Raw genomic sequence first — 27,586 nt, 5'->3', positions numbered from 1 at the left:
ACAGTTTGACAGATAGTTTCTCTGTATGCTGGGGTTGGACATTATACTTATTCATACCATGACAAGCTCTGATTTTCTGGGAAGTGTAGTTACTTAGATTTGAAGGTTTTGATTATGATTGAAGTGGTCCTGAATGAGCCCAAATGGAATTTAGATTTTTATGGGAAGGAGTGACAACATGTTGTAGTTGTTGGTAGTCAGACAGGTGTTTATTGGCATGAGTTGACTGCCAGGGCCACTATTGCTTTAGGCTGAAGGATAATAGTAATGATCTTAATGAAGGCCAACATATTTTGAGCACTTATTCTGTATCCTGTGATATGCTAACATTTTAATTATATGACAATTTTAATGTTCACTGCATCCTTAATTTACAGATGTGAAGAGAGGTAAAGTGACAGCCCAAGTTCATACAGAGGTGAAAGGAGGAGGTAGAAAGAAGCAGTAGGTCTGGGAAGGAGATGGAGCTGCAGGGGAGAGTCAACGAGAGCAAGGGGAAGATCAAAGAAGTTGAGAGAGGAGGTCAGGAGGAGTGGACAAGCAGATGAAGGAAGAGTTGGGCGTTGTCCGAATACTTATTTGGTCACATGAACTGATTTTGGGGTCCAGGTGAAGATGTTAATGAAAATGTGAATTATGATCAGAAGCTGTGGGAGCTTTCAGTGGACCCGGGGAATAAAGAATTCTGTCAGGTGAGCAGCCAGTGTGCATGGGCTCATTTATGAATACAAAGGAGATGCACTCTGAGGGGCCAGTAACAGGGGAGAGTCAGAGATCCATGTTTATTGATCTGGATCCCAACACGGAAGTGAAATCTGCTTATAAATGTGAAATGACTTCTTTAGAGCCTGGGGACTTTGAGGTTATGTGATGACAGAATGTCAGGTTTGATTTTTCGTGGCAGAGCCATCTATCATTTTCTGCTGTGGTTATTTATCCATTGCTATATAACAAACTACCCCAAAACTCAGTGGCTTAAAACAACTTTTTATTATATCTTACACTTACGTAGGTTAGATATTTGGGCCAAACTTGGCTGTATGATTCATCTGCTTTTGTGACATTGGTGGGGTCATTTTGTATACTCAGCTGGTAGTTGGGTTTGTTTTGAAGGTCGAAGATGACTTCACTCACATATAGTGCCTTGGAAAGAATGAATGGAAGCATGGCTCCAGCTGAGACTGTCGACGAGAGTGCCTACATTTGGCATCTCCAACATGGTGATCTCAGGGAAGTTGAACTTCTTACATGGCAGCTGGTTTCCCCCCAGAGTAAGCATTTGAAAGACCTAAGTGGAAGCTGCAAGTCTTATGACCTATCCTTGGAAGTCTCAGAATATCACTTTCTCCGCATTGAAATTGGTTAAATACACCAATAAAACCAGGTCAGATTCAAGGGGACAGAGAAATGAAACTCCACCTATCATGGGAGAAGTAGCAAAGAATTTATAGCTGTATTTAATTAATCACACATCCCTAACTCCAATTAGATAACTTGCAAATAATTTCAATTGATTCAAGAGTCTGAAGACTTCTGTGCATCGTCACCATCATGCCTGTAAACGCCATTCACAGTGCAAACCTCATCAGCAGTGTATGAACAGCATTATCTTATTTGAAGACATACCTGGCTCTCCCACGGCACAAAGTAATATTTTGCTGTTGAAGGCTAGGTGGTACTTTAAAGTCAACCGAGGTCAAGATCTGTAATAATAGTAATTCTGACTGACTCAAAAGGAAAACAGAGAATCATTGCCAGAAAGATCTATTTGGATGAGGCTTAGAAACGAGATAGGCAGGAAGTTCTGAAGCAGCTGTGTAACTACAACTAGGAGCAGACTTGTCATCCTGGCAAGATGATGGACATGATCATCCTTTGGACATGATCTACCAAAAAGGCACCTACATACAGTATACACACATATGAGATTTTATGGTATTGTGATATCACAGTGCTCACAACAGTAAGCATGTGATAGGTTTTAGAGAAATGAGTGTACATGTATGTGTGCATACTTTTGTACCCTTTAGCCAAGCAAGAGTACTGGAGTATCACGATTAAAATCTGGATTTCTTGGGCTTAAAGTATGTCTTCACCGCTAACTGGCTGTATAACTTTGGGCAAGCTGTCTAAACTCCTTGTGCTTCAGTTTCCACATTACTAAAGAGGGGGCAGTAATAGTACCTAGTTTATAGAATTGTAGTTCAGGTAAATAAGATAATCCATGTAGACTGCTATAGAAAATTACCTGGTACACTTAATAAAAGTACATTTATTAAGCAAAAGTTTAATAAATGTTAGTTCTTATAATTACTTTTTAAGAATGAACAGCTGATTTCTGGGGTCAGCTTAACCTTTTGTGGATAGAAGGGTCATTAAATCCATAATGTGCTTGTTAGTACACTTTCAAGGGATGATCTCACTCATTTACAACAGTCAACTCACAACAGGATCTGACCAAATCAGAATGAATTTTGAAATGTTTTGTCATGTTCGTGCTCTCAAGCACAGAGGTACCTAAAAATCAATGAAAAGACAGATATACGGCTGTTCAGAGATGAGAGGGAAATACTTCTCTTAATAGATAGTGGAGAGAGAAAGTCTCTAAGGTGCAGAAAATGACAATTATATAAAGACACATCCAGGAAGTTAGTTCCTAACTAATGTTTCCCAAAATACAGGAATTAAGCTGAAGTTAATGGATGTATTTGATCTACCACTAAAAGCAATGTTACATCAAAGCTACTTAACTAAAAATAAAACGATATTTAAAAAATTAACTGTTGCTTCTGGGTCATCGCAGGGCACCGAGCTGATCTCCCTGTGCTATGTTGTTGCTTTCTACTATATTTTAGCAGCATTAGGATGCAGGGTGAAATGGAGTGTACGTGGTAATATAGGACAAATATTTCATGGAGTGTAGCTTATTGATAATCACCACAAGATCCTGTGTGACTTACATGCCTCTTAAAAATATATAGGAGAGAGACAAGGGAAAGATGGCGGAAGAGTAAGATGCGGAGATCACCTTCCTCCCCACAGATACACCAGAAATACATCTACACGTGGAACAACTCCTACAGAACACCTACTGAACGCTGGCAGAAGACCTCAGACCTCCCAAAAGGCAAGAAACTCCCCCACGTACCTGGGTAGGGCAAAAGAAAAAAGAATAAACAGAGACAAAGGATAGTGACGGGCCCTGCACCAGTGGGAGGGAGCTGTGAAGGAGGAAAGTTTTCCACACACTAGGAAGCCCCTTCGTGGGCGGAGACTGCATGTGGCGGAGGGGGGATGCTTCGGAGCCGCGGAGGAGATTGCAGCAACAGGGGTGCGGAGGGCAAAGCGGTGAGATTCCCGCAGAGAGGATCGGTGCCGACCAGCACTCACCAGCCCGAGGCTTGTCTGCTCACCCGCCAGGGCGTGAGGGGCTGGGAGCTGAGGCTCGGGATTCGGTCAGAGCGCAGGGAGAGGACTGGGGTTGGCGGCGTGAACACAGCCTGCAGGGGGCTAGTGCACCACAGCTAGCCGGGAGGGAGTCTGGGGAAAAGTCTGGAGCTGCCGAAGAGGCAAGAGACTTTTTCTTCCCTCTTTGTTTCCTGGTGCGCAAGGAAAGGGGATTAACAGCACTGCTTAAAAGAGCTCCAGAGACAGGCACGAGCCGCGGCTAACAGCGCAGACCCCAGAGACAGGCATGAGACGATAAGGCTGCTGCTGCCGCCACCAAGAAGCCTGTGTGTGAGCGCAGGCCACTATCCACACCCCCTTTCCGGGAGCCTGTGCAGCCTGCCACAGCCAGGACCCCGGGATCCAGGGACAACTCCCCGGGGAGAATGCACGGCGCACCTCAGGCTGCTGCAACGTCACGCCGGCATGTGCCGCCACAGGCTCGCCCCGCATCTGCACCCCTCCCTACCCCCGGCCTGAGTGAGCCAGAGTCCCCGAAGCAGCTGTTCCTTTAACCCTGTCCTGTCTGAGCGAAGAACAGACGCCCTCCGGCGACCTACACACAGAGGCGGGGCCAAATCCAAAGCTGAGCCCCGGGAGCTGTGAGAACAAAGAAGAGAAAGGGAAATCTCTCCCAGCAGCCTCAGAAGCAGCGGATTAAAGCTTCACAATCAACTTGATGTACCCTGTATCTGTGGAATACATGAATAGACAATGAGTCATCTCAAATTGAGGAGGTGGACTTTGAGAGCAAGATTTAGGGTTTTTTCCCCTTTTCCTCTTTTTCTGAGTGTGTATGTGTATGCTTCTGTGTGAGATTTTGTCTGTATAACTTTGCTTCCACCATTTGTCCTAGGGTTCTATCCATTTTTTTTTTCTTTAAAAAAATGTTTTTTTCTTAATAATTATTTTTTATTTTAATAACTTTATTTTATTTTATCTTACTTTATTTTACTTTATCTTCTTTCTTTCTTTCCTTCCTTCCCTCCTTCCTTCCTCCCTTCCTCCCTCCCTCCTTTCCTTCTTTCTCTCTCTCTCTTTCTTTCTTTCTCTTTTTCTACCTTTTATTCTGAACCGTATGGATGAAAGGCTCTTGGTGCTGCAGCCAGGAGTCAGTGCTATGCCTCTGAGGTGGGAGAGCCAACTTCAGGAAACTGGTCCATAAGAGACCTCCCAGCTCCACATAATATCAAATGGCGAAAATCTCCCAGAGATCTCCATCTCAACACCAGCACACAGCTTCACTAAAAGACCAGCACTGTCTACAGTGCCGGACACCCTATGCCAAACAACTAGCAAGACAGGAACACAACCTCACCCATTAGCAAAGAGGCTGCCTAAAATCATAATAAGTCCACAGGCGCCCCAAAACACACCACTAGACATGGACCTGCCCACCAGAAAGACAAGATCCAGCCTCATCCACCAGAAAATAGTGACTAGTCCCCTCCACCAGGAAGCCTACACAACCCACTGAACCAACTTTAGCCACTGGGGACAGACACTAAAAACAACGGGAACTACGAACCTGCAGCCTGCAAAAAGGAGACCCCAAACACAGTAAGATAAGCAAAATGAGAAGACAGAAAAACACACAGCAGATGAAGGAGCAAGATAAAAACCCACCAGACTTAACAAATGAAGAGGAAATAGGCAGTCTACCTGGAAAGGAATTCAGAATAATGATAGTAAAGATGATCCAAAATTTTGGAAATAGAATAGAGAAAATGCAAGAAACATTTAACAAGGACCTAGAAGAACTAAAGATGAAACAAGCAATGATGAACAACACAATAAATGAAATGAAAAATATGCTAGATGGGGTCAATAGCAGAATAACTGATGCAGAAGAATGGATAAATGACCTGGAAGACAAAATAGTGGAAATAACTACTGCAGAGCAGAATAAAGAAAAAAGAATGAAAAGAACTGAGGACAGGCTCAGAGACCTATGGGGCAACATTAAATGCACCAACATTCGAATTATAGGGGTTCCAGAAGAAGAAGAGAAAAAGAAAGGGACTGAGAAAATATTTGAAGAGATTAGAGTTGAAAACTTCCCTAATATGGGAAAGGAAATAGTTAATCAAGTCCAGGAGGCAAAAAGAGTCCCATACAGGATAAATCCAAGAGAAATATGCCAAGACACATATTAATCAAACCGTCAAAAATTAAATACAAAGAAAACATATTAAAAGCAGCAAGGGAAAAATAACACACAAGGGAATCCCCATAAGGTTAACAGCTGATCTTTCAGTAGAAACTCTGCAAGCCAGAAGCGAGTGGCAGGACATATTTAAAGTGATGAAGGAGAAAAACCTGCAACCAAGATTACTCTACCCAGCAAGGATCTCATTCAGATTTGATGGAGAAATTAAAAACTTTAAAGACAAGCAAAAGCTGAGAGAGTTCAGCACCACCAAACCAGCTTTACAACAAATGCTAAACAAACTTCTCTAGGCAAGAAACACAAGAGAAGGAAAAGACCTACAATAATGAACCCAAAACAATTAAGAAAATGAGAATAGGAACATACATATCAATGATTACCTTAAATGTAAATGGACTAAATGCTCCCACCAAAAGACACAGACTGGCTGAATGGATACAAAAACAAGACCCATATATATGCTGTCTACAAGAGACCCACTTCAGACCTAGAGACACATACAGACTGAAAGTGAGGGGATGGAAAAAGATATTCCATGCAAATGGAAACCAAAAGAAAGCTGGAATAGCAATTCTCATATCAGAAAAATGACTTTAAAATAAAGACTATTAGAAGAGACAAAGAAGGACACTACATAATGATCAAGGGATCGATTCAAGAAGAAGATATAACAATTGTAAATATTTATGCACCCAACATAGGAGCACCTCAATACATAAGGCAAATACTAACAGCCATAAAAGGGGAAATCGACAGTAACACATTCATAGTAGGGAACTTTAACACCCCACTTTCACCAATGGACAGATCATCCAAAATGAAAATAAAGAAGGAAACAAAAGCTTTAAATGATACATTAAACAAGATGGACTTAATTGATATTTATAGGACATTCCATCCAAAAACAACAGCATACACATTTTTCTCGAGTGCTCCTGGAACATTCTCCAGGATAGATCATATGTTGGGTCACAAATCAAGCCTTGGTAAATTTAAGAAAACTGAAATCGTATCAAGTATCTTTTCTGACCACAGCACTATGAGACTAGATATCAATTACAGGAAAAGATCTGTAAGAAATAGAAACACATGGAGGCTAAACAATATTTAATAATGAAGTGATCACTGAAGAAATCAAAGAGGAAATCAAAAAATACCTAGAAACAAATGATAATGGAGACACGATGACCAAAAACCTATGGGATGCAGCAAAAGCACTTCTACAAGGGAAGTTTATAGAAACACAGTCCTACCTTAAGAAACAAGAAACATATCAAATAAAAAACCTAGCCTTGCACCTAAAGCAATTAGACAAAGAAGAACACAAAACCCCCAAAGTTAGCAGAAGGTAAGAAGTCATAAAGATCAGATCAGAAATAAATGAAAAAGAAATAAAGGAAATGATAGCAAAGATCAATAGAACTGAAAGCTGATTCTTTGAGAAGATAAACAAAATTAATAAACCATTAGCCAGACTCATCATGAAAAAAAGGGAGAAGACTCAAATCAATAGAATTAGAAATGAAAAAGGGGAAGTAAAAACTGACACTGCAGAAATACAAAAGATCATGAAAGATTACTACAAGCAACACTATGCCAATAAAATAGACAACCTGGAAGAAATGGACAAATTCTTAGAAATGCGCAACCTGCCAAGACTGAATCAGGAAGAAATAGAAAATACGAACAGACCAATCACAAGCACTGAAATTGAAACTGATTAAAAATCTTCCAACAAACAAAAGCCCAGGACCAGATGGCTTCACAGGAGAATTCTATCAAACATTTAGAGAAGAGCTAATATCTATCCTTCTCAAACTCTTCCAAAATATATCAGAGGGCGGAACACTCACAAACTCATTCTACAAGAGCACCATCACCATGATACCAAAACCAGACAAGGATGTCACAAAGAAAGAAAACTACAGGCCAATAACACTGATGAACCTAGATGCAAAAATCCTCAACAAAATACTAGCAGAGTCCAACGGCACATTAATAGGATCATACACCATGATCAAGTGGGATTTATTCCAGGAATGCAAGGATTCTTCAATATATGCAAATCAATCAACGTGATACACCATATTAACAAACTGAAGGAGAAAAACCATATGATCATCTCAATAGATGCAGAAAAAGCTTTTGACAAAATTCAACACCCATTTATGATAAAAACCCTCCAGAAAGTAGGCATAGAGGGAACCTACCTCAACATAATAAAGGCCATATATGACAAACCCACAGCCAACATCGTCCTCAATGGTGAAAAACTAAAAGCATTTCCACTAAGATCAGGAACAAGACAAGGTTGCCCACTCTCACCACTCTTATTCAACATAGTTTTGGAAGTTTTAGCCACAGCAATCAGAGAAGAAAAGGAAATAAAAGGAATCCAAATCAGGAAAGAAGAAGTAAAGCTGTCACTGTTTGCAGATGACATGATACTATACATAGAGAATCCTAAAGATGCTACCAGAAAACTACTAGAGCTAATCAATGAATTTGGTAAAGTAGCAGGATACAAAATTAATGCACAGAAATCTCTTGCATTCCTATACACTAATGATAAAAAATCTGAAAGTGAAATCAAGAAAACACTCCCATTTACCATTGCAACAAGAAGAATAAAATACCTAGGAATAAACCTACCTATGGAGACAAAAGACCTGTATGCAGAAAATTATAAGACACTGATGAAAGAAATCAAAGATGATACAAATAGATGGAGAGATATACCATGTTCTTGGATTCGAAGGATCAATATTGTGAAAATAACTCTACTACCCAAAGCAATCTACAGATTCAATGCAATCCCTATCAAACTACCACTGGCATTTTTCACAGAACTAGAACAAAAAATTTCGCAATTTGTATGGAAACACAAAAGACCCTGAATAGCCAAAGCAATCTTGAGAATGAAAAACGGAGTTGGAGGAATCAGGCTCCCTGACTTCAGATTATACTACAAAGCTACAGTAATCAAGACAGTATGGTACTGGCACAAAAACAGAAATATAGATCAATGGAACAGGATAGAAAGCCCAGAGATAAACCCACGCACATATGGTCACCTTATCTTTGATAAAGGAGGCAGGAATATACAGTGGAGAATGGACAGCCTCTTCATAAGTGGTGCTGGGAAAACTGGACAACTACATATAAAAGTATGAGATTAGATCACTCCCTAACACCATACACAAAAATAAGCTCAAAATGGATTAAAAACCTTAATGTAGGCCAGAAACTATCAAACTCTTAGAGGAAAGCATAGGCAGAACACTCTATGACATAAATCACAGCAAGATCCTTTTTGACCCACCTCCTAGAGAAATGGAAATAAAAACAAAAATAAACAAATGGAACCTAATGAAACTTCAAAGCTTTTGCAGAGCAAAGGAAACCATAAACAAGACTAAAAGACAATACTCAGAATGGGAGAAAATATTTGCAAATGAAGCAACTGACAAAGGATTAATCTCCAAAATTTACAAGCAGCTCAGGCAGCTCAATAACAAAAAAACAAACAATTCAATCCAAAAATGGGCAGAAGACCTAAATAAACATGTCTCCAAAGAAGATATACAGATTGCCAACAAACACATGAAAGAATGCTCAAAATCATTAATCATTAGAGAAATGCAAATCAAAACTACAATGAGATATCATCTCACACCAGTCAGAATGGCCATCATCAAAAAATCTAGAAACAATAAATGCTGGAGAGGGTGTGGAGAAAAGGGAACACTCTTGCACTGCTGGTGGGAATGTGAATTGGCTCAGCCACTATGGAGAACAGTATGGAGGTTCCTTAAAAAACTACAAATAGAACTACCATATGACCCAGCAATCCCACTACTGGGAATATACCCTGAGAAAACCATAATTCAAAAAGAGTCATATACCAAAAAGTTCATTGCAGCTCTATTTACAATAGCCCAGAGATGGAAACAACCTAAGTGTCCATCATTGGATGAATGGATAAAGAAGATGTGGCACATATATACAATGGAATATTACTCAGCCATAAAAAGAAATGAAATTGAGCTATTTGTAATGAGGTGGATGGACCTAGAGTCTGTCATACAGAGTGAAGTAAGTCAGAAAGAGAAAGACAAATACCGTATGCTAACACATATATATGGAATTTAAAAAAAAATGTCATGAAGAACCTAGAGGTAAGACAGGAATAAAGACAGAGACCAACTAGAGAATGGACTTGAGGATATGGTGAGAGGGAAGGGGAAGCTGTGACAAAGTGAGAGAGTGGCATGGACATATATACACTACCAAACGAAAAATAGATATCTAGTGGGAAGCGGCCTCGTAGCACGGGGAGATCAGCTCGGTGCTTTGTGACCACCTAGAGGGGTGGGATAAGGAGGGTGGGAGGGAGGGAGACGCCAGAGGGAAGAGGTATGGGAACATATGTATATGTATAACTGATTCACTTTGTTATAAAGCAGGAATAACACACCATTGTAAAGCAATTATGCTCCAATAAAGATTTAAAAAAAATTAACTGTTGGAATAATAGCCTCAAAAATTTAACTCACTAGCTACAATCAAGAAAAGGCTTAACACCAATTGGTGGGTCCTTAGCTTTTAAGAGTATATAATTAAGTTTTATTACCTTATAAGTGATTTGGATTAATTATGTCCATAATAGGCTGATGTTCATTCTCCACTTTAAGGGAGGAGATGGCAGTTTCATAGAACCCAGTCATTTATTGCAATCCTCAGCATTTCGTTCCCTGCCAAGGCAAATCTGCTACAAAGCCCCCGTTCCTCTTAGGAATTACTGAAAAGTGACAGGTGTTGATTTGCTGGTATCTTTCTCAACACATCCAAATGAGCTAAACAAAATGACTTTTCTACCCACTTAGGCAGAAAAATAAACGGGGGCACCAGCTAATGAGGGGGGATGTAGAGTTAGCTGGACTCGAAGCATTCCAAGCTGTTGGCAGCTGGAATCAAAAGAGGAATCCTGCAGACAGTTGTTCATGTTTATTGCTGAATGTGAAACTAGAAAGATGCTTCATCTTCCCCACAGGTGCAAGAACATACAGTTATTAATTACAGCAAAACATATTTATTGACAACCCCAAGCATACAAAATCCCACACTCAGCAAATGGCTTCCAAAGTTCATCCAAAAAGCACTTTAGAATCAATACAAAAGCACTGCAGGGTTGACACCTCTGTGTCTAGTAAAATACTGTATCCTGAAAGCATGGCATAGACTGTCTCTTATTATTTATATAGTTGAACATCATCAATGCTTTCTTTGTTCTTGTAGGAAACCTATAGACAAAAAAAAAAATCTAATTTCCCATTGCTTTGATTGGTAGGATTACAGAATATTAGAAAGATTGAACTGATTTTGCTTTTTTTTTAGAGGCTTTAAAAACAATTTTATCCCTTCATTGAGCCATGGGACTAATTTACTCATTTGCTCATTTACTAATTTAATAAACGTCTATTGAATACCTATTATGTGGCAAGTACTATTATAAGTGCTATGGAGAACATACGTAAATAGGTAAAGATTTAAAATCTTATAGAATCTATGTTATGAAACAACTAGAACATACTATAAGAGAGTATTTGATCAAATGCTGAATTGTAACCAATGGACTTGACTGTAACCAATGGACCAGAGCCACCTTAATTCTGAGAAGGGTAAGCACTTGAGAAATTTACAGAGGACATCCTGAGCGAGGCTGCCTACAGACACTGAATGGACACACATATTTTATATAGTTCTCTTTTTTTTTTTAACTTGTCTCATTCTAAATAGAATTTGAGACAACTTACAGAAATGCATGCAGGACAACATGATAAAATAAATTAAAAAATAAAACAAAATAAAATAAAATAGAGATGGAATAAAATGACACCATGCAGTGATTCTAGGGCTGAGCTCAGGACTCCAAATATGCACCATAAATTTCAGTCTGGCTTTTGGAGATGGGTCTCAGATTTGGTCCTGTGTTTCTTGGCAGCAAGGGATAGAAACAAGATAGGGTACAAGAGATATATGATCCCAGATCAGAGCACACAAGTTGCTAGTTGCTCCTGTATATAAATATGTAAGATAAATAACTCCTATAAATCCTTTAGAGGAATACTGTAGGGTATAGTGGATTAAATCCTCGAACTTGTATATGATATAAACATTAGATTTTATGGCTGATTGTAGGTCATTACTCTCAATGTAGGTCATTAGTCTGATAATCTAGCTTTATTTATTCAGTTAGGAAATACTCAAAATACTGAGCATTTGCTATGTGCTGGACTCTGCACTCTCAGAGATGATGTACTGTTTGAAAATAGCTGATAAAACAAACAAATCACTAAACTTGTTTCAAATAGTGGTAAGTGTCATGAAAATTATACAACAGGATTATGTGATGGAGAATAACTAGGAGGATGAGGAAGCCTCTCTGAAGAACAATAATTGAAGCACATTTAAATGATGGGAAGGAAACAGTCATGACAAGATTAGGAAGAAAGTTATTAGAGAACAACAATTTTTAGGTTTCAGAGAAAGAAACAGTTCTGATGAGTTGGAGAGATAACAAGGAAACTGGTGTGGCTGGACGATAGTGAATGAGTGGAGATGGGATTAGAAGGCATAGTAATCTGTGGTAAGACATGTGGGTTTTATTCTAAGAGCAGTGGGAAACAGGTTATAGCATTTGGAATGTCTATAAAAATGGGTAATTGACATCCTCTTTGAGTTTTATTTCCTGTCAAACAATTAAAAAATATTGAACATTGGATGATTTGACCATATCTTCTCTGGCAAACCCTGGAAATCAGAAGAAATTCCCTTAAGGTCAGGACTGCGACTCACTTCTACTTGTTATCTGAATTTGGGTAGAATATTTGACAAGCCATATGATCTCAGAGCATTTTTTACTGTCAAGTCTATTTCAACAAATGAATAAAGGGGCATTCAAGTTCCTCAAATTCTATGACAGATAACTATATAACATGGTCATAACCATTTTATTCTGAGAAAAAAGAAAAGCCAAAGCAGGTGTTCCCAGTTGTTCACAGTAGCCATAAAAATATCAATAAGGCAACAATAGAATGCTTAATATTAATCAAAGACAATTTCTTGTATATCTCCAAGATAAACTGGTTAGAAATATATACCCCTAGGTAACTAAATGAATTGACCTATGATATAAACTTCTTAACTACAAGCCAGTTAAACTTTGCTAGTCTGCCAATTGATTTTAAAGCTTTCAAGTAGGTGTTATTAAGCCATACTTTCTGTCAGTAATTAGGTGACAGAATCAGTTATCCACTGAATCCACTCTTAGTTAATGACAATAAAGCACATGATCAGTATATACAGATACTCCCTCTCCCAAACTTTTGGTCTTTTCTTGGGGTAGCGAGGAGACTGATCTTTCTCACCAGTCAAGTCAGCCAGTGTTGACAGTTTGCTTTCTATAACCTGTGCCCTTGAGTCTTTGATAGAGAGGGTTGCCTTGGAAATAAGAGTTTGATAATTATTCTCAAGCTGTTGACAGCCTCATCAAGCCAGTTGAGAGGAAGATCAGGCTGGGCAACAATAGGATTTTAGATTATATCCCAGGAGCAATGGGAAAATGTTGATTTAAACAAAATACCATGATCAATTTACTTTTAGGATAAGTAGTTTGTGCACATGGTACATATGATGAAAAAGTATGTCATCCGGCCACAACCGTCCCCCAGGATAGTCATTTCTCTTCTCCAGAGCAGGGTAGACAAAAGCAATAACAGAGCTGCAGAAGAAAGCAGACAATGACTACTTGACCCTTTTATGCTTTTAATTATTGTAACTTTGAAATATGATTTAATAAAAGACTTGTCTCTTCTTGTTATACTTCAACTATTATAATCTCCCAGCTATTCCTTTTTTTTTTTTTTTTTTTGGTACGCGGGCCTCTCACTGTTATGGCCTCTCCCTTTGCGGGGCACAGGCTCCAGAGGCGCAGGCTCAGCGGCCATGGCTCACGGGCCCAGCCGCTCCGCGGCACGTGGGATCCTCCCGGACCGGGGCACGAACCCGTGTGCCCTGCATTGGCAGGCGGACTCTCAACCACTGTGACACCAGGGAAGCCCCCAGCTAATTCTTGATGTTAGTTTTTCTATATAAAGTTTACCATATCTTGTTCTAAAAGTTTGCTTTAGTAACCTTGTTTTTGAAGTACAACATATATACAGAGAAGTGCGCATATCATACATATACAGATTAACAAATTTTCACAAAGTGAGCATGCGTATGTAATCGTCACCCAGACCAAGAGACAAAATATAACCAGCTCCCCAGATGTCACTTCCGGTCTACCTCCTCACAAGGGTAAACATTACCCTGCTACTAACACCATAGATTCATTATGCCTGTTTTTGACTTTACAGAAACAGAATTGTATACATATATTCTTTTGTGTCTGGTTTCTTTGGCTAAGAATATGGTAATAATACTCATCCACATTGTTTTGTGTAGCTGTAGGTTGTTCATTCTCATTGTTAAATCATAGTCTGTGGTGTGAATATACTATTTCTTTTTTATCCATTCTACTATTAATGGGTGTTTGGATTGTTATTGAAATAGTTGTTTTATTGGCTATTCTGAATTATACTGCTGTGAACATCCTTGTCCATATCTTTTGGTGGATATGAGTTATGTTGGGCTTTTACCTGAAAGGAGAACTGCTGAGTCAGAGAGTGTGCATACATTGTCAGCCCCTGTAGATACTGTCAAGCAATTTTTCAAAGCTGTTGAGACTGTTACACTCCCGCCAACAGTAAATGTTTTATTCGCTCCACACCCTCATCAATACTTGTATGTTTTTAAATTTATTTATTTATTTTGTATTTTAGCTCTCCTGGTAGATGTGTGGTGATGTTGTAATATGGTTTAAATTTGCGTCTCAGTGATGACAAGTGAAGCTGAACAGCTCTTCATGTTTGGTCATTAGGACACCATTTATTGTAATTGCTTGTTCAAATCTTTTATCTATTCTCTATTGGGTCATCTTCCTTTGTCTTACTGATTTACAGGAGCACTTTATATATTCTACATTTGAGACTTTTGGTGACTATAGTTGAATGTATGTATTTGTGTTGTATTACAAATTTCTCCCATTCTGTGGTTTGCTTTTTTCAGAATTTAATGAAATATTTTGATAAATCTTAAGTTCAAACTATTAAATTTAACAATGTTTTACTTTTTTTTAACACCTTTATTATTTTTGATCAGACATTTTGTATACCATTTCAGAATTTTTTTTTCTAACTAAATGTCATGATGGGTTTGCCTTAAATTTAGGCACTTTATATTTCTCTCTTTCACATTTACATTTACAATCCATCTAAAATTTATTTTTGCATAGAGTATGAAGTAGGAGGTAGGGTTTATTGCTTTCTCAGTCTTGCTCTTTGTAAAAACTGTCCTTTCTCCAGTGTACTGCTTGTCTTTTTTTATTTAATGAGGTCATCTTAAATTTATAAATTAATTCATTAAGCTTTGACATCCAAGAATAGGGATTGCTTTTCCATTTATCCTAGGCTTCTTTGGGTCTTTTCTAAACCTTGAAGTAACACTTTAAGGTTTTCTACATAAGGATCTTTTACTTTTCTTAAGCTTGTTCCTAGTTATGTTATTTTTTTTTCATGATCACCTCCATAAAGAACATGTTCTCTTCCATTACATCCTCTAATGGACTTTTATTTGTATATATTGAGGCTATTATTTTCACAGATTGATTTTGTATCCAGCCATCTTAACTGAAGTTTTTCATTATTTATAGTTATTTTCAGTTGCTTGAGTTTTCTAAGTTTTCATCTGCAAATAATTATTTTTCCTCTTTCTGTTCACTTTTCACTTTTTTTCACTCCTCTTTCTTCTAGTTATTTCTCCAAAAGAATTATAAATAATAATCGTGATAGCTGATGTATTTGTGTTTCTGATCTTAAGGAGATGCTTCTAGGCTTTTTCCATTAAGCATAATCATGTTAAGAAAAAATCAGTTACCTCTTATTGTATTTAGACTTTTTATATCCATATTAATAAACAAAATTAGACTGTGGTGTTTGTTTCTGTTTTATCTTAGTCTGGTTTAATGTCTCTGATATACTAAGAACTTAAAAATTAAAGGCATGATATCAATCCAATGTGAAGTTGTCCAGCACTGGCACCTTTTTGTGGAGGAGGGGTTGACTTTTGAACATCATTTATTCTAAAATAATTGTTCTATTTAGGTTTTCTATCTCTTTTGGGGTTATTCTTGGAACTTTATATTTTTCTAGAAAAGTTATTCATTTAATTTAGGCTTAGAGTAAATTTGTTTAGAGTTAAGCAATATACCTCCATGTTTTAAAATTTATATGTGGTTGGATCCCCATTACTATTCTTTTGTGTATTTGTGCTTTCCCCCATCCTTTGTTTCTTCATTAGATTAACTAATAGTTAATGTGTTGTATCATTTTTTCTTCCTGTCATTCACAATTAACCTACCCAGATTTATTCATAGTTTTAAATGTTCCTTTTTTCCTGTCATTGATTTCTGCTATTCCCTTGACTAATTACTTCCTCCAATTTTCTTAGGTTATTTTGTTATATTTTGTTTGTAACATCATTTGCTGATTGATCTATTAATTTATTTTTATTCTTTCTCTATAATTAATATGTCTCCAATGCTAAGAATACTACTCTAAGCCACCATTTTATCTGAATCCCATAGGTTCTTATTGCAATTGTTTTAACTTTAGTTATTTCCTAACAAATCTGCAATTTGAGTCCTGATTTTTAAATCAAATAATTCTGTAAAAAAAAAGCCCTACATTTCCAAGTATTTGGATTTTAACTGTTTTTGAGTTTTGTTATTAATTCCTAGACTTATTGCATCTTGAAAAAAATCACACTGTTTGCTATATTTGTACTTTTAAAATTTAATGGACTGGTTTTTGTGTCTTTACATATGGTGAATATAATTGAATTTCCAAGAGTATATACAAACAAGATATGTATAGTACCTGATTTTTTTTATATTTTTCACTTGATATATCATGGCTAGAGATAGGCAAATTTATTTTTGTGTATTTCACTTATTGTCCTTATAGATTTTATGCTTTGAATTTTAATGCTCTATTTAGTACAAAAATATTCAGGGTGGGATGATCTTTATTGCATATTGTATATCATATTTTGTATATGGCATATTGTATTGATATGACATATTATCATTAAAAATGCCCTACCTTATTTTATTACTTTTGTCTTTGTATTCAACTTGGTTAGCTATTATGATTATGGCCAAATTTTGATTTTCTTATTTTTATTTATTTACTGATTTTAAATTTGCATGTGCCAGGTAAGTCTTTGTTCGTAATTTTGTTTTCAGTCTTCAAAGTCACATTTATTTAAATGCACATGCATTTATTTTATGTAGCCAACAGTTAGGTTTGGTTTTTATGTGTCCACTCCTGTTTTTGTTGTTGTTGTTGTTTTGGGATTTTTATTTTTTGGTTTTTTTTGGTAAGTCAGCCTTTTCTTTCAGAGTTACAGAAAAATAGCAAAGGTTGTACAGGAATTTGACATATAACTTATACTCAGTTTCCCCTATTATTATCGTCTTATATTAGTATGGTATATTTCATTAATGAACCAATAGTGACATATTATTATCAACTAAAGTCCATACTTTATGCAGTTCCTTAGTTTTTACCTAATATTCTTTTCCTGTTCCAGGATCCTGTTGACCTAAAACAAATAAACTGCCAGCTATTCCTCCTGCAACGAAGGGTTTATTTAGAATCAGCAGAGGATTGTAATACAGGGTCTGCAACCACGGCAAGCCACACACGAGTCCAAGCACACCAAAGAAGAACTCTTTTATGAAGAAGAAAAGGAAATTTACAGGGCTATAGTAAGTAAAGAATCCATGGCTTTTCATGTTGTTGGACTCTGCTGTCACAGAGCTTGAGCGCTCCCCCTTCTGGTCTCTCAACTCTGTTTAATTGAGGCTTCTGTTTATTTTTTACAGTCCCATCCAGGATACCACATTACATTTACTTTGTCTCCTTAGGTTTTTCTTGGCTGTGAGATTTTCCCAGACTTCCCTTGTTTTTGATGAACTTGACAGTTTTGAGGAGCACTTGTCAAATACTGAAAGTTCTTCAGTTGGGATTTATCTGAAATTTTCCTCACGATTAGAGTGAAGTTATGTGTTTTGGGGAAAAGATACTACAGAGGTGAAGTGTCATTTTCATTACATCGTATGATGGGTACGTACTATCAGTATTAGGTATGACTGTTGATGTTAATATTGGTTCCCCGACTGAGGTAATGCTTGTCAGTCTTCTCCATTGTAAAATTACTCTTCATTTCCCCCATTCTATGCTGTACTTTTTGGAAGAAAGTCACTATGTGCAGCCCATATTTAAGGAGTGGGGAGTTATACCCCATTGCTTTGAGAGCAGAATATTTATATAAACTATTTGATATTCTTCTGCAATGAGTTGTCTCTTCTCCAGAATTTATGAATGCAGTTAATCACTTATTTACATAAATATGGGTTCAGGTCTTTACATGGTTTCACACTGTTTTGGGTTAAGTTGTGTCTCCTGAAAATCTATATGTTGAAGTCTTAACGTCTAGTACCTCAGAATGTGACTCTAATTGGAGATAGGGCCTTTAAAGAGGTGGTTAACTTAAAATAAGGCATTTGGCGTAGGTTCTAATCCAATCTGACTGATATTCTTATAAGAAGAGGAAATTTGGAGAAACAGAGTGGTACCAGGGATGTGAGGACATAGCAAGAAAGTGGCCATCTGCAAGCCAGGGAGAGAGGCCTTAGGAGAAACCAGATCTGCTGACACCTTGATCTTGGACTTCTAGCCTCCAGAACTGGGAGAAAATAAACTTCTGTTGTTTAAGCCACCTAGTCTGTGGTATTTTTTTATGTGATCCAAGCAACCTAATACAGATACTTTATTTCATTTATTGCTGAATATCCATTTTACGGGCATACCACAGCTTGTTTATTCATTGGCCTATTGAAAGACATCTTAGTTGCTTCGAGTCTTTAGTGATTATAAACATTTGGTGCTATAAACATTCACATGCAGGATTTTCTGTGGATATAGAATTTTAAATCAGTTGTGTTTCCTCTGCTTCATCCCTGATAGTTTTCCTTGTTCTTAAATCTGTTTTGTTTGAAACTAATATACTGCTTCAGCTTCTTAAACAGTTAGTATTATCATGAGCTATCTTTATTTTTAACCTAAGTCTTTATATTTAAAGTGGGTTTCTTGCAGACAACATATATTTCAGATTTGTTTTTATAGCCATTCTGAAAATCTCTGTCATTTCATTGGTATATTTAGATCATTTATATTTAAAATGATTACTTTACTAGCTTTGTCTTTTAACCTTTATACTTGCTTTATAAGTGATTGATCTACTACCTTTACTATATATTTGCCTTTCCAGTGAGGCTTTTTCTTTCTTATGTTTTCTTATTATTAATTAGTGCCTTTTCTTTTTAGCTTAGAGAAATCCTTTAAACTTTTCTTGTAAGGATGGTTTATTGGTGATGAACTCTTTTAGCTTTTGCTTATCTGGAAACCTCATAATCTCTTTCAATTCTGAATGACAACATTGCTGGGTAGAGAATTCTTCGTTGGAAATTTTTTCCTTTCAGCACCTTGGATATATCATGTTACAATTTCTGATCTGTAAAGTTTCTGCTGAAAAATCTGGTGATTGTCTTATGGGGTTTCCCTCGTACATAATAGTTGTGTTTTTTTTGCTGCTTTTATAATTCTCTCTTTACCCCTAACTTTTACCATTTTAATTATAATATGTCTTGTTGTGTTTCTCTTTAGGTTCATCTTTTGGAACTCTCTGGGCTTTCTGAGCCTGGATGTCTGTTTCTGTCTCCAGATTAGGGAAGTTTTCAGCCATTATTTCCTCAAATAATTTTTCTGTCCCTTTCTCTCTCTCTTGTCCTTCTGGGAAGCTAATAATATGAATGTTATTCTGCTTGATATCATCCCAGAGTTCCCGTACAGTATCTTCACTTTTAAAAATTCTTTTTACATTTTGTGGCTCTGTCTGGGTGATTTTCATTGCTCTGTCTTCTAGCTTGCTGATTTGTTCTTTTACTTCATCCAGTCTGCTGTTGAATTCCTAAAGTGTATTTTTCACTTCAGTTATAACTTCTGTTCTATATTTTATTATATTTTCTATCTCTATGTTGAAGCTCACTGTGTTCATCCATTCTTCACCTGAGTTCGGTGAGCAACTTTATGACCATTACTTTGAACTCTTTATCAAGTAGGTTGCTTATTTCCATTTCATTAAGATCTTTTTCTGGGGGGTTGTCTTGTTCTTTAGTTCAGTTTGGGATTTGTCTGTCTCCTCATTTTTCCTAACTCTCTATTTATATGTATTAGGTGAAACAGGCTACCTCTCTCAGTCTTGAAGGAGTGTCCTTATGTAGGATATTAACTGTGGGGCCTGGAAGTGAAGTCTCTCTTGGCCACCAGAGTCAGGCACTAAAGAGGTGTCCCTTGTATGGGCTGTGTGTACCTGTCAGCTATAGCAGGGCTGCAGCTTCTGTGTAGGGTGGGTGAGGCACAGAGTGCTTGCCTGGCCTAGTTGTGGTGTGGCTGCTACATGGGGTGAATACGGGTTTGGGGCACTCACCCAGCTGGGTTGTGACATGGGGTGGGCAGATCACATGCACTGGTGCTAGCAGGTTAGAGAGAGGGCACCAAAAATGGCACTTACCAGTTCTGTAATGAGCTAGTTAGGATGAGATTACAAAAATGGCACCCACCAGTGCTTCCATCCCTGGCGAAAGTCCCAGCAGTTTCCTGCTTCTCCAGCTGCAGCTTTAAATCTGTAAGTAGACTTCCTTTTCTTATGTTCTAGGCATTTTCAAACTGTTGCTTTTGTGCTGGATATCAGTGCAAATAGAACAGTTCATGGGCCCTTTAAGAGAGGAGTCTCCATTCCCTACAATGCTATGGTTCTCCTGGACTTAATCCACATTGATTTTCAAAACTGGATATTTTGGGTGCTTGTCTTCTGGTGCTGGATTCAAGGGTCAGGGTGCCTGATGTGGGGATCAATTCCTTCACTCCTTGAGGGAAAGCTTTATATTTTTGGTGTATCTCTTGATTGTAGGTCACTGCTCCTGGGATATCATCCAGGGTGAGACTGTATCTCTGTTTCTCCTACCTGTTTCCATGTGCCTCTTATCCTTTGTTGTAGACACACTGTTCGTCTACTTTTCAGGTCCTTTTCAGAGGAAAATCATTCCATATGTAGCTGTATATTTGTTGTGTCCATGGGAGCAGCTGAGTTCAAACCCAAAATATTTTATTTTATCTACATTTATCTCTTTTCTGAGTTCATGATCTAATGACCTATATCATTTTACTTCCCAGAATGAACAGTGAGAAGTTAGTATATATTTCTATCTTTTTAGCCCCTTCTGTCTATGAAATGATTTCCATGGATTACATCATTTTTCTTAGGTTATCTATTGTTTATCTCCTTTAAATAAACTTATACTACTTATATAATTTTCTGTTTCAGTAATATATTTTATATTCTGTATATGAAATTTGAGGGAATCAGTCTTACATACTTCTATCTCCTTCTTTTCCCAGTTATCATTTCCGTCATTTCCAGTTCTAAAATTCTTCTCCCCAAACCTCTTCTCTATAACTCCTACTGTGTTTTAGCCGGCTTGTTTTCTTTTCATTACTTCTCGGATGGATTTGATTTTTTGTGATTCTTTTTACTTCTTTCCTGAGCTCTGAAAGATTATGTTTCATCTCACTTTGTTGTTTCACTATGTTTTTTTCTGAGTTTTTGTAATTCTTCTTTGAGCTCTTTGATTACTTTACTTGGTTATATTGAATTTATGGCAATATGCTTGGCCTACATTTTTATCTGTTTGGTGGCAATATTTTTTCTAGTTATTGTTTTTGGTCTGCCTTTTGCTTTTTCTGTTCCTTTCTTCTTAAAAAGTATTTTTAAATGATTTTGTCTGTGCTGTATCCTTTTAACATTATTATAATTCACTTTTTATCACATTTGAGTCAGCTATTTGCACTAAGCCTATGTGGGAATATGTGTGGGCAATAGTATAAGTGGCAGAGATTAATTTGTATATGAGTTGTTTAGGCTTTATTTGCCCTCCTGTTCCCATATAATCTATTGTCTTTTCAGTTGCCCAAAATGACTAGAATTAAGACTCTCCTTAGACTCACCTGCAGAATATTTTCTGTAAAGATGGCATGCCTGTGTCATCTCATTCTGTAGTACCAAATCTAATCTTGGGAAAGTCCAGTTCCCAGTCCATTTGTTTTGTTCCTATTGTTCTAAATAATGTACATCAGTCAGTATCTCAGCAGGCTGGGTAGAGGAGAATGAACTATCAAAGGGAAATGAGATGGCCAGTCACAGCAAAGTAGAAGGAAACCCTGGAGGATCTGTTGTCACAGAACTCAAGGAAGAAAGTATTTTAAAAAGGAGAGAGAGGCCAATTATGTGAAATGCTCTTAGGAAGTCCTGTAAAATGAAGAATTAAAACTTTCTTTGAGTCACAAAGATTATTTGCATTATTAAAATGTGTTTTCATTGGTGGTATAATAGAAGCCATACTGAAATGGGTGAAGAGTCAATAAAGAGTAGAGATACTAAAGGCAGAGAGCTCTTTACAAGAGTTAGGGGAGAAAAGAGACAGAAGAATAGGTTAGGAGAATGTAGGGTCCAGGGACACTTTATTTTTCTTAATTTTTAAGAGAATGATTAAAGCATGTTTAAATAGTAAAGGGTAGGGTCTAAGAGAGAGATAGCAGAGAGGCCAGGGAAGATAACCTCAGCCGTGGAGTTATAAGAAGGTGGCAGGTAAGGCCCTTTTTTGGAGGAGGGATATTTCCTCCATTTTCAAAGTAGAAAAATAGGTGAATCCAGGTGTCTATGTGAGTAGGTCTGTGTATTTGGTGATGAGAGTTGTGAAAACTTCCTTATCATGTTCCTAATTTATTAGCAAAATCAGAGAGAGTGTCATCCATTGAAATTCCAGAGGATAGGGAAGGATCAAAATTTAAGGAGAAAGCAGAAGACTTGAAATGATTATTGTGGAGAGTAGGAAAGCTAGTCAGGCAGTCCTAAGGGCCTTGCTGGGTTGGGAAACCATAAATGTGCCCCACTGTGTTATTTTTCTCCAGCAATTTGGAACCATCCAAAAAAGAAATATTAAAGGAAATGACCCTGACATCTCAAGCCTGGCTGAAAGAGTTTCTGTGTTGTCTCTCTCTCTCTAACATACTTTAATACTAGACCAAAAAGAAGCTAGTTTGACCTCTGTAGAACAAACTCCCTTTGTTGCTTAACTGAGGAAAATCATGTGGTAGATTCGCCATGTAAGATATTTCTATTCTCTTAAATAAAAGCTCCCCTTGGAACAGTGATTGGTAAGGCCAACAGGTGGATTCTGAAGTAAGAAATCAAAATCTGCCTTTCATTGATTTTTCAGTCATTTGCCTCAATTCTCTACTTCAAGTTCAATTTGGAGTGCTTTTTACATACTAACATTGTGTCTAGCTGCATGCTAGTCACAATAGATAAAGAAACATGAAGCATAGACTGTTCTTCAAGGAATTCATGATGTTCTGAGAGTTTACTTTTAAGAGACTATTTTCTTAACATTCACATCAAAACTTTGAAGATGTGTTAACTCTTCAAATATTAAATTTATATGTATAAATCTAAAACTAAATTATTTCTAGAGCAATACGTTTTAAAATATACTGTTTCTGTAATACATTTGACTTAGAAATTTCTGGCTTTGCTAGTATTCTGGTAACATTTCTCCTTTAAAAGAGTAACAAACTACATTTATAGAGTTGAAGACATTATTATATGGATATATTTTTTAAAATTAGAGACAGTTCAAATTTTCCCAAATTCTATTTTTTTAATCTATATCAGAATTTGAACTGCTTAATTTTCCCTTCTCATACAATGCTGAGGAATGTCACAAATGTTAAAAAGAGTTTAAAATAATGTTCTCATGAGGTGATGGATTGTAAGCCACATTTGAGTGTGTTGAAAAGTGAGCAGGAAGAAGTGGTGGAAGAAAAGATAGCAGACAATGATTTCCAGGGGGAAGAAAGTTAACTCCTTTATTGAATCTTAAGTACTGGTGTGCATGAAAAATTTTACTGTGTATATCTAAGCCCAAAATACAGAAAGTGAAATGAAACCTGTCATTTTTAGATGCTTTAGGTCACCTATTCAGAATTACTCAAAAAGAGAGATGCTATAAACCTTTTTGTGCAAGAATTGCTTTTGTAAAAAGCACATGTGGGTAGCTTTCATTTAAGACTAAAATATTTTGAGATCAAAACTTCAACTAGATTGTAAAGTAATTATACCCCAATAAAGATGTTAAAAAAAAAACAAAAAAAAACTTCAACTAGAACCACTGTGAGTGATTTGAATACATACATTGAGACATAAAATGGCACTAATCACATATTTCAGGTGTCAAAATCCCTGGCAGAGTAGATTAGTGAAAAAAAGAAGTTATAAAAGAGCAAGAGAAAAAAATCTAAAAGGGAAAAAAAGATGGTTATAAATGCAACAGATTTCCTCTGAACATTCAAATGTTTTCACTAAACAAGTCAAGAAAGGATAATTTAAAATGTCTACAAGAGAATTTAGAAAGTCAAAATAGATTTGAAAAAGATCATACACGTGACAGCTAAAAGAGTGGTGAGAAATCCCTAATAATTTTTATCTAAGGTCTTTTAATCTCGTTGAATTTGAATGAGATTCTAACTTGGAGACGTTAAGAAATCTAAGATCAGACTGGTTTCTCCTATTGATATTCAGCTGGAAGTGTAAGTCATACATAATTTAAATAAAGAATAATAAATCCATTTGAAAGGGCTAGATCAAACTCATAGAGATATGTATTATTCTCCCAGAACTTTACAGACTCCAAAGGCAAGAGGAAGACCCCAGAAGTCATGCAGTTCATTTTCCTGTTCTAAGAGAGCTCCAGAAAGACAACTTTGTTTCTTCTTACTAAATTTGCAGAGAGGCAGTTGGTATACTGCTCGTCCAAATTCCCCCATTAAATTTTGGTTCAATGATTTATTCTCCATTGTCTTCAACATCTTATTTATTCAACAATTAGCAAAAACCTAGCATACGCATCAAGGCCTGTAAGAGCCTTGCCTATGGGGAGGAAAAGAAGAAAAAGTGCAATCCGTATGTAAAGACCTATCTGCTGCCTGACAGATCCTCCCAGGGAAAACGCAAGACTGGACTCTAAAAGAACACGGTGGAGCCGACCTTTCAGGAGACCTTGAAGTACCAGGTGGAGCTTACCCAGCTGGCGACCCAGCAGCTGCGGGTGTCTGTGTGGCACCTGGGCACGCTCGCCCGGAGGGTGTTTCTTGGAGAAGTGATCATCCCTCTGGCCACGTGGGACTTTGAGGACCGCACGACCCAGTCTGCCCATTGGTATCCGCTCCAGGCCAAGGCAGAAAAAGACGAAGACAGTGTTCCCACGAATAACGGAGAACTTGTAGCCCGGGCCAAACTGGTCCTCCCTGCAGGGCCCAGAAAGCTCCAGGAGGCTCCAGAAGGGACAGGAGATCAGCCATCACATAACGGTCAGCTCTGTTTGGTAGTGCTGGGAGCCAAGAATTTACCTGTGCCCTCAGATGGTACCTTAAACTCATTTGTTAAGGGCTGTCTCACTCTGCCAGAACAGCAGAGGTTGAGACTGAAGTGCCCCGTCCTGAAGAAGCAAGCCTGTCCCCAGTGGAAGCACTCCTTCATTTTCAAAGGGGTCACCCCTTCTCAGCCGAGGCAATCCACCCTAGAATTAACCGTTTGGGACCAGGCCACCTTTGGTGTGAACGACCGCCTGCTGGGAGGCTCCAGGCTTGGTTCCAAGGAAGAGCCAGTGGGCGGCGCAGACTCGTGCTCACAATCAAAGCTCCAATGGCAGAAAGTGCTTTCCAGCCCCAACCTGTGGACAGACATGAACCTCACCCTGCACTGACCGGAGGCTCCGGGCGCAGTGGGTTTTCAGGTGCCGGGGCCTGATGGTCGGCTGCGGGGCTGGGCGTGCGGGCACGGGGGTGGAGGGTGGCGAAGGGCCCTGGGGGTGTGAGCTCTCCCCGTCTACAGCCGTCCTGCTGCTGAGATGTTCTTCCACATTCCTCTATAAGTATTTAGACGGAACCATTATCGATGCTACGTTAGTTAGATCTCAGGTTGGTTATCAGTGCTTTGAGAGATGTGGAAAATGACCCGATTTCAATAAATGTTCAACAGTTTAAAAAAAAATAAAAGTCAGATAATGTAGTAATCCCTGAAGTAACAAAGGTAAATAAGAGGAGCTCTTTCCTTGGGAAACTGACTGCTAAGTGGAATGAACTGGGTGCCCTGGAGGTATGGAGAAGGGACTATAAACCAGATGGAGGGGCCTAAGCAGTGTATTTGAACTTAGTCTTGAAGGTGCAGTATAAATTAGCTAGGAGAAAGAGTGAAAGCAGAACATTTCTGGAAGAGAAAGGAACACATGCAAAGATAAGAGGGTGTGAAGAGTGTGATGGCTTCCAGAAGCTCCACATAGAGTGGGTAAAGGCTACTGCAGGCAGGAGGTGAGGCTAGAGTAACACTTTCCACAATATCTTTTGAGGAATATTAATGCTGCTAGAAGCGCTGAAAAAAATTCTTTCCAGACTTAGTAGATAGAATCTGATGGGAGTTCCCAATAAAAATTGTGGGTTCCGGAGGCTGTAGGAAGGTTTGGTTGGGAGGGCAGGCAAGGTAGGGAGTACTGGAGGCAGAAAGCTTGGAGCAGTATTGGGATAAAAGTCCAGGAAAGGAAGAAAAAACACAAAGGAGCTTACATCTGGAGCAGTGGCTCAGGAGCACGAGGCTGGGGGTGATGTCCGGAGCTTATGTTTCTATCACTACGAGATGGAGGCACCATGGAGATATTATCCAAGAGCACATGATGCTTCAAGTCTGTGCTCCAGTCAGGCTTTGTCCACTGAGACCTTCTTGCAAGATATTCTATGTTTTGTCTCCTCAAGTGATGTGGTTACCTACCCACATGCCTGGCTTCCTTTATACCTTCTTTCTGAATTGGATGTCTATAGGTAGGTCACAAACTATAGAAAGTTTCCTCAAGGACAGGTTGGAGTTTCAAGGACTCTTGTTTAGCTCTGTCAGCTCTTTACTCTCCTAATTTCTCTAGCACACCCTGTTCATAATCCAGTTCTTTATTCTCCTGCCAGCCCCTTGAGAATCCTGTAATTCTCAGGCTCACTTCAACTCAGGATGAGCGATGACAACTTTGCTTTCCCTTTTGACAACTCTTTGAAACTACAGTTTCATGCTGTGGTCATATCCTTGATGGCATCTAGATATAGTCTTTTAGGTTGAATGCTCTGGTAGGATGACCAGTTTGTCCTTGTTTGTCTGTGGCTGAGGGGTTTCTGGGATGCAGGACTTTCTTTGCTAAAACCGGGAAAATCCTGGACAAGTGAGGAGAGTTGGTCAGGCTAAGTCACTCTGTCTGTCTTACTCACCACTATCTCCCAGCGTAGTACCTGCCACATGATAGACCTTAAGTATTTCAAATAGATACTAGCTTAATTAATCGAACACTTAGATTTACCAGATATTTGTATGCATTTTATCATTTTATCTTTTTTTTAATAGATCTTTATTGGAGTATAATTGCTTCACAATACAGTGTTATAATTGCTACACAATACTAGTATAGTACAATACCAATGTGAATCAGCTGTACATATACATATATCCCCACATCCCCTCCCTCTTGCGTCTCCCTCCCACCCTCCCCATCCCACCCCTCTAGGTGGTCACAAAGCACCGAGCTGATCTCCC

The 27,586-nt window shown here is 38.0% G+C and overlaps 1 protein-coding gene across 1 annotated transcript; it reads left to right on the top strand.

The window, feature by feature from the left end:
• The first annotated feature begins 461 nt into the window (after positions 1-461).
• LOC116756333 (synaptotagmin-like protein 3) lies at positions 462-25,724 on the top strand. The gene is given in 4 exon segments (XM_032636613.1): positions 462-522; positions 610-692; positions 2,031-2,084; positions 24,849-25,724. Coding segments are annotated over 4 exon segments (1,074 nt in total).
• Positions 25,725-27,586: the final 1,862 nt, after the last annotated feature.

The sequence above is a fragment of the Phocoena sinus genome, chromosome 7, assembly GCF_008692025.1.
Source record: "Phocoena sinus isolate mPhoSin1 chromosome 7, mPhoSin1.pri, whole genome shotgun sequence".
Lineage (NCBI taxonomy): Eukaryota > Metazoa > Chordata > Mammalia > Artiodactyla > Phocoenidae > Phocoena > Phocoena sinus.
The sequence above is the reverse complement of the archived record's forward strand: the minus strand, read 5'-3'. Positions and strand labels throughout refer to the sequence as shown.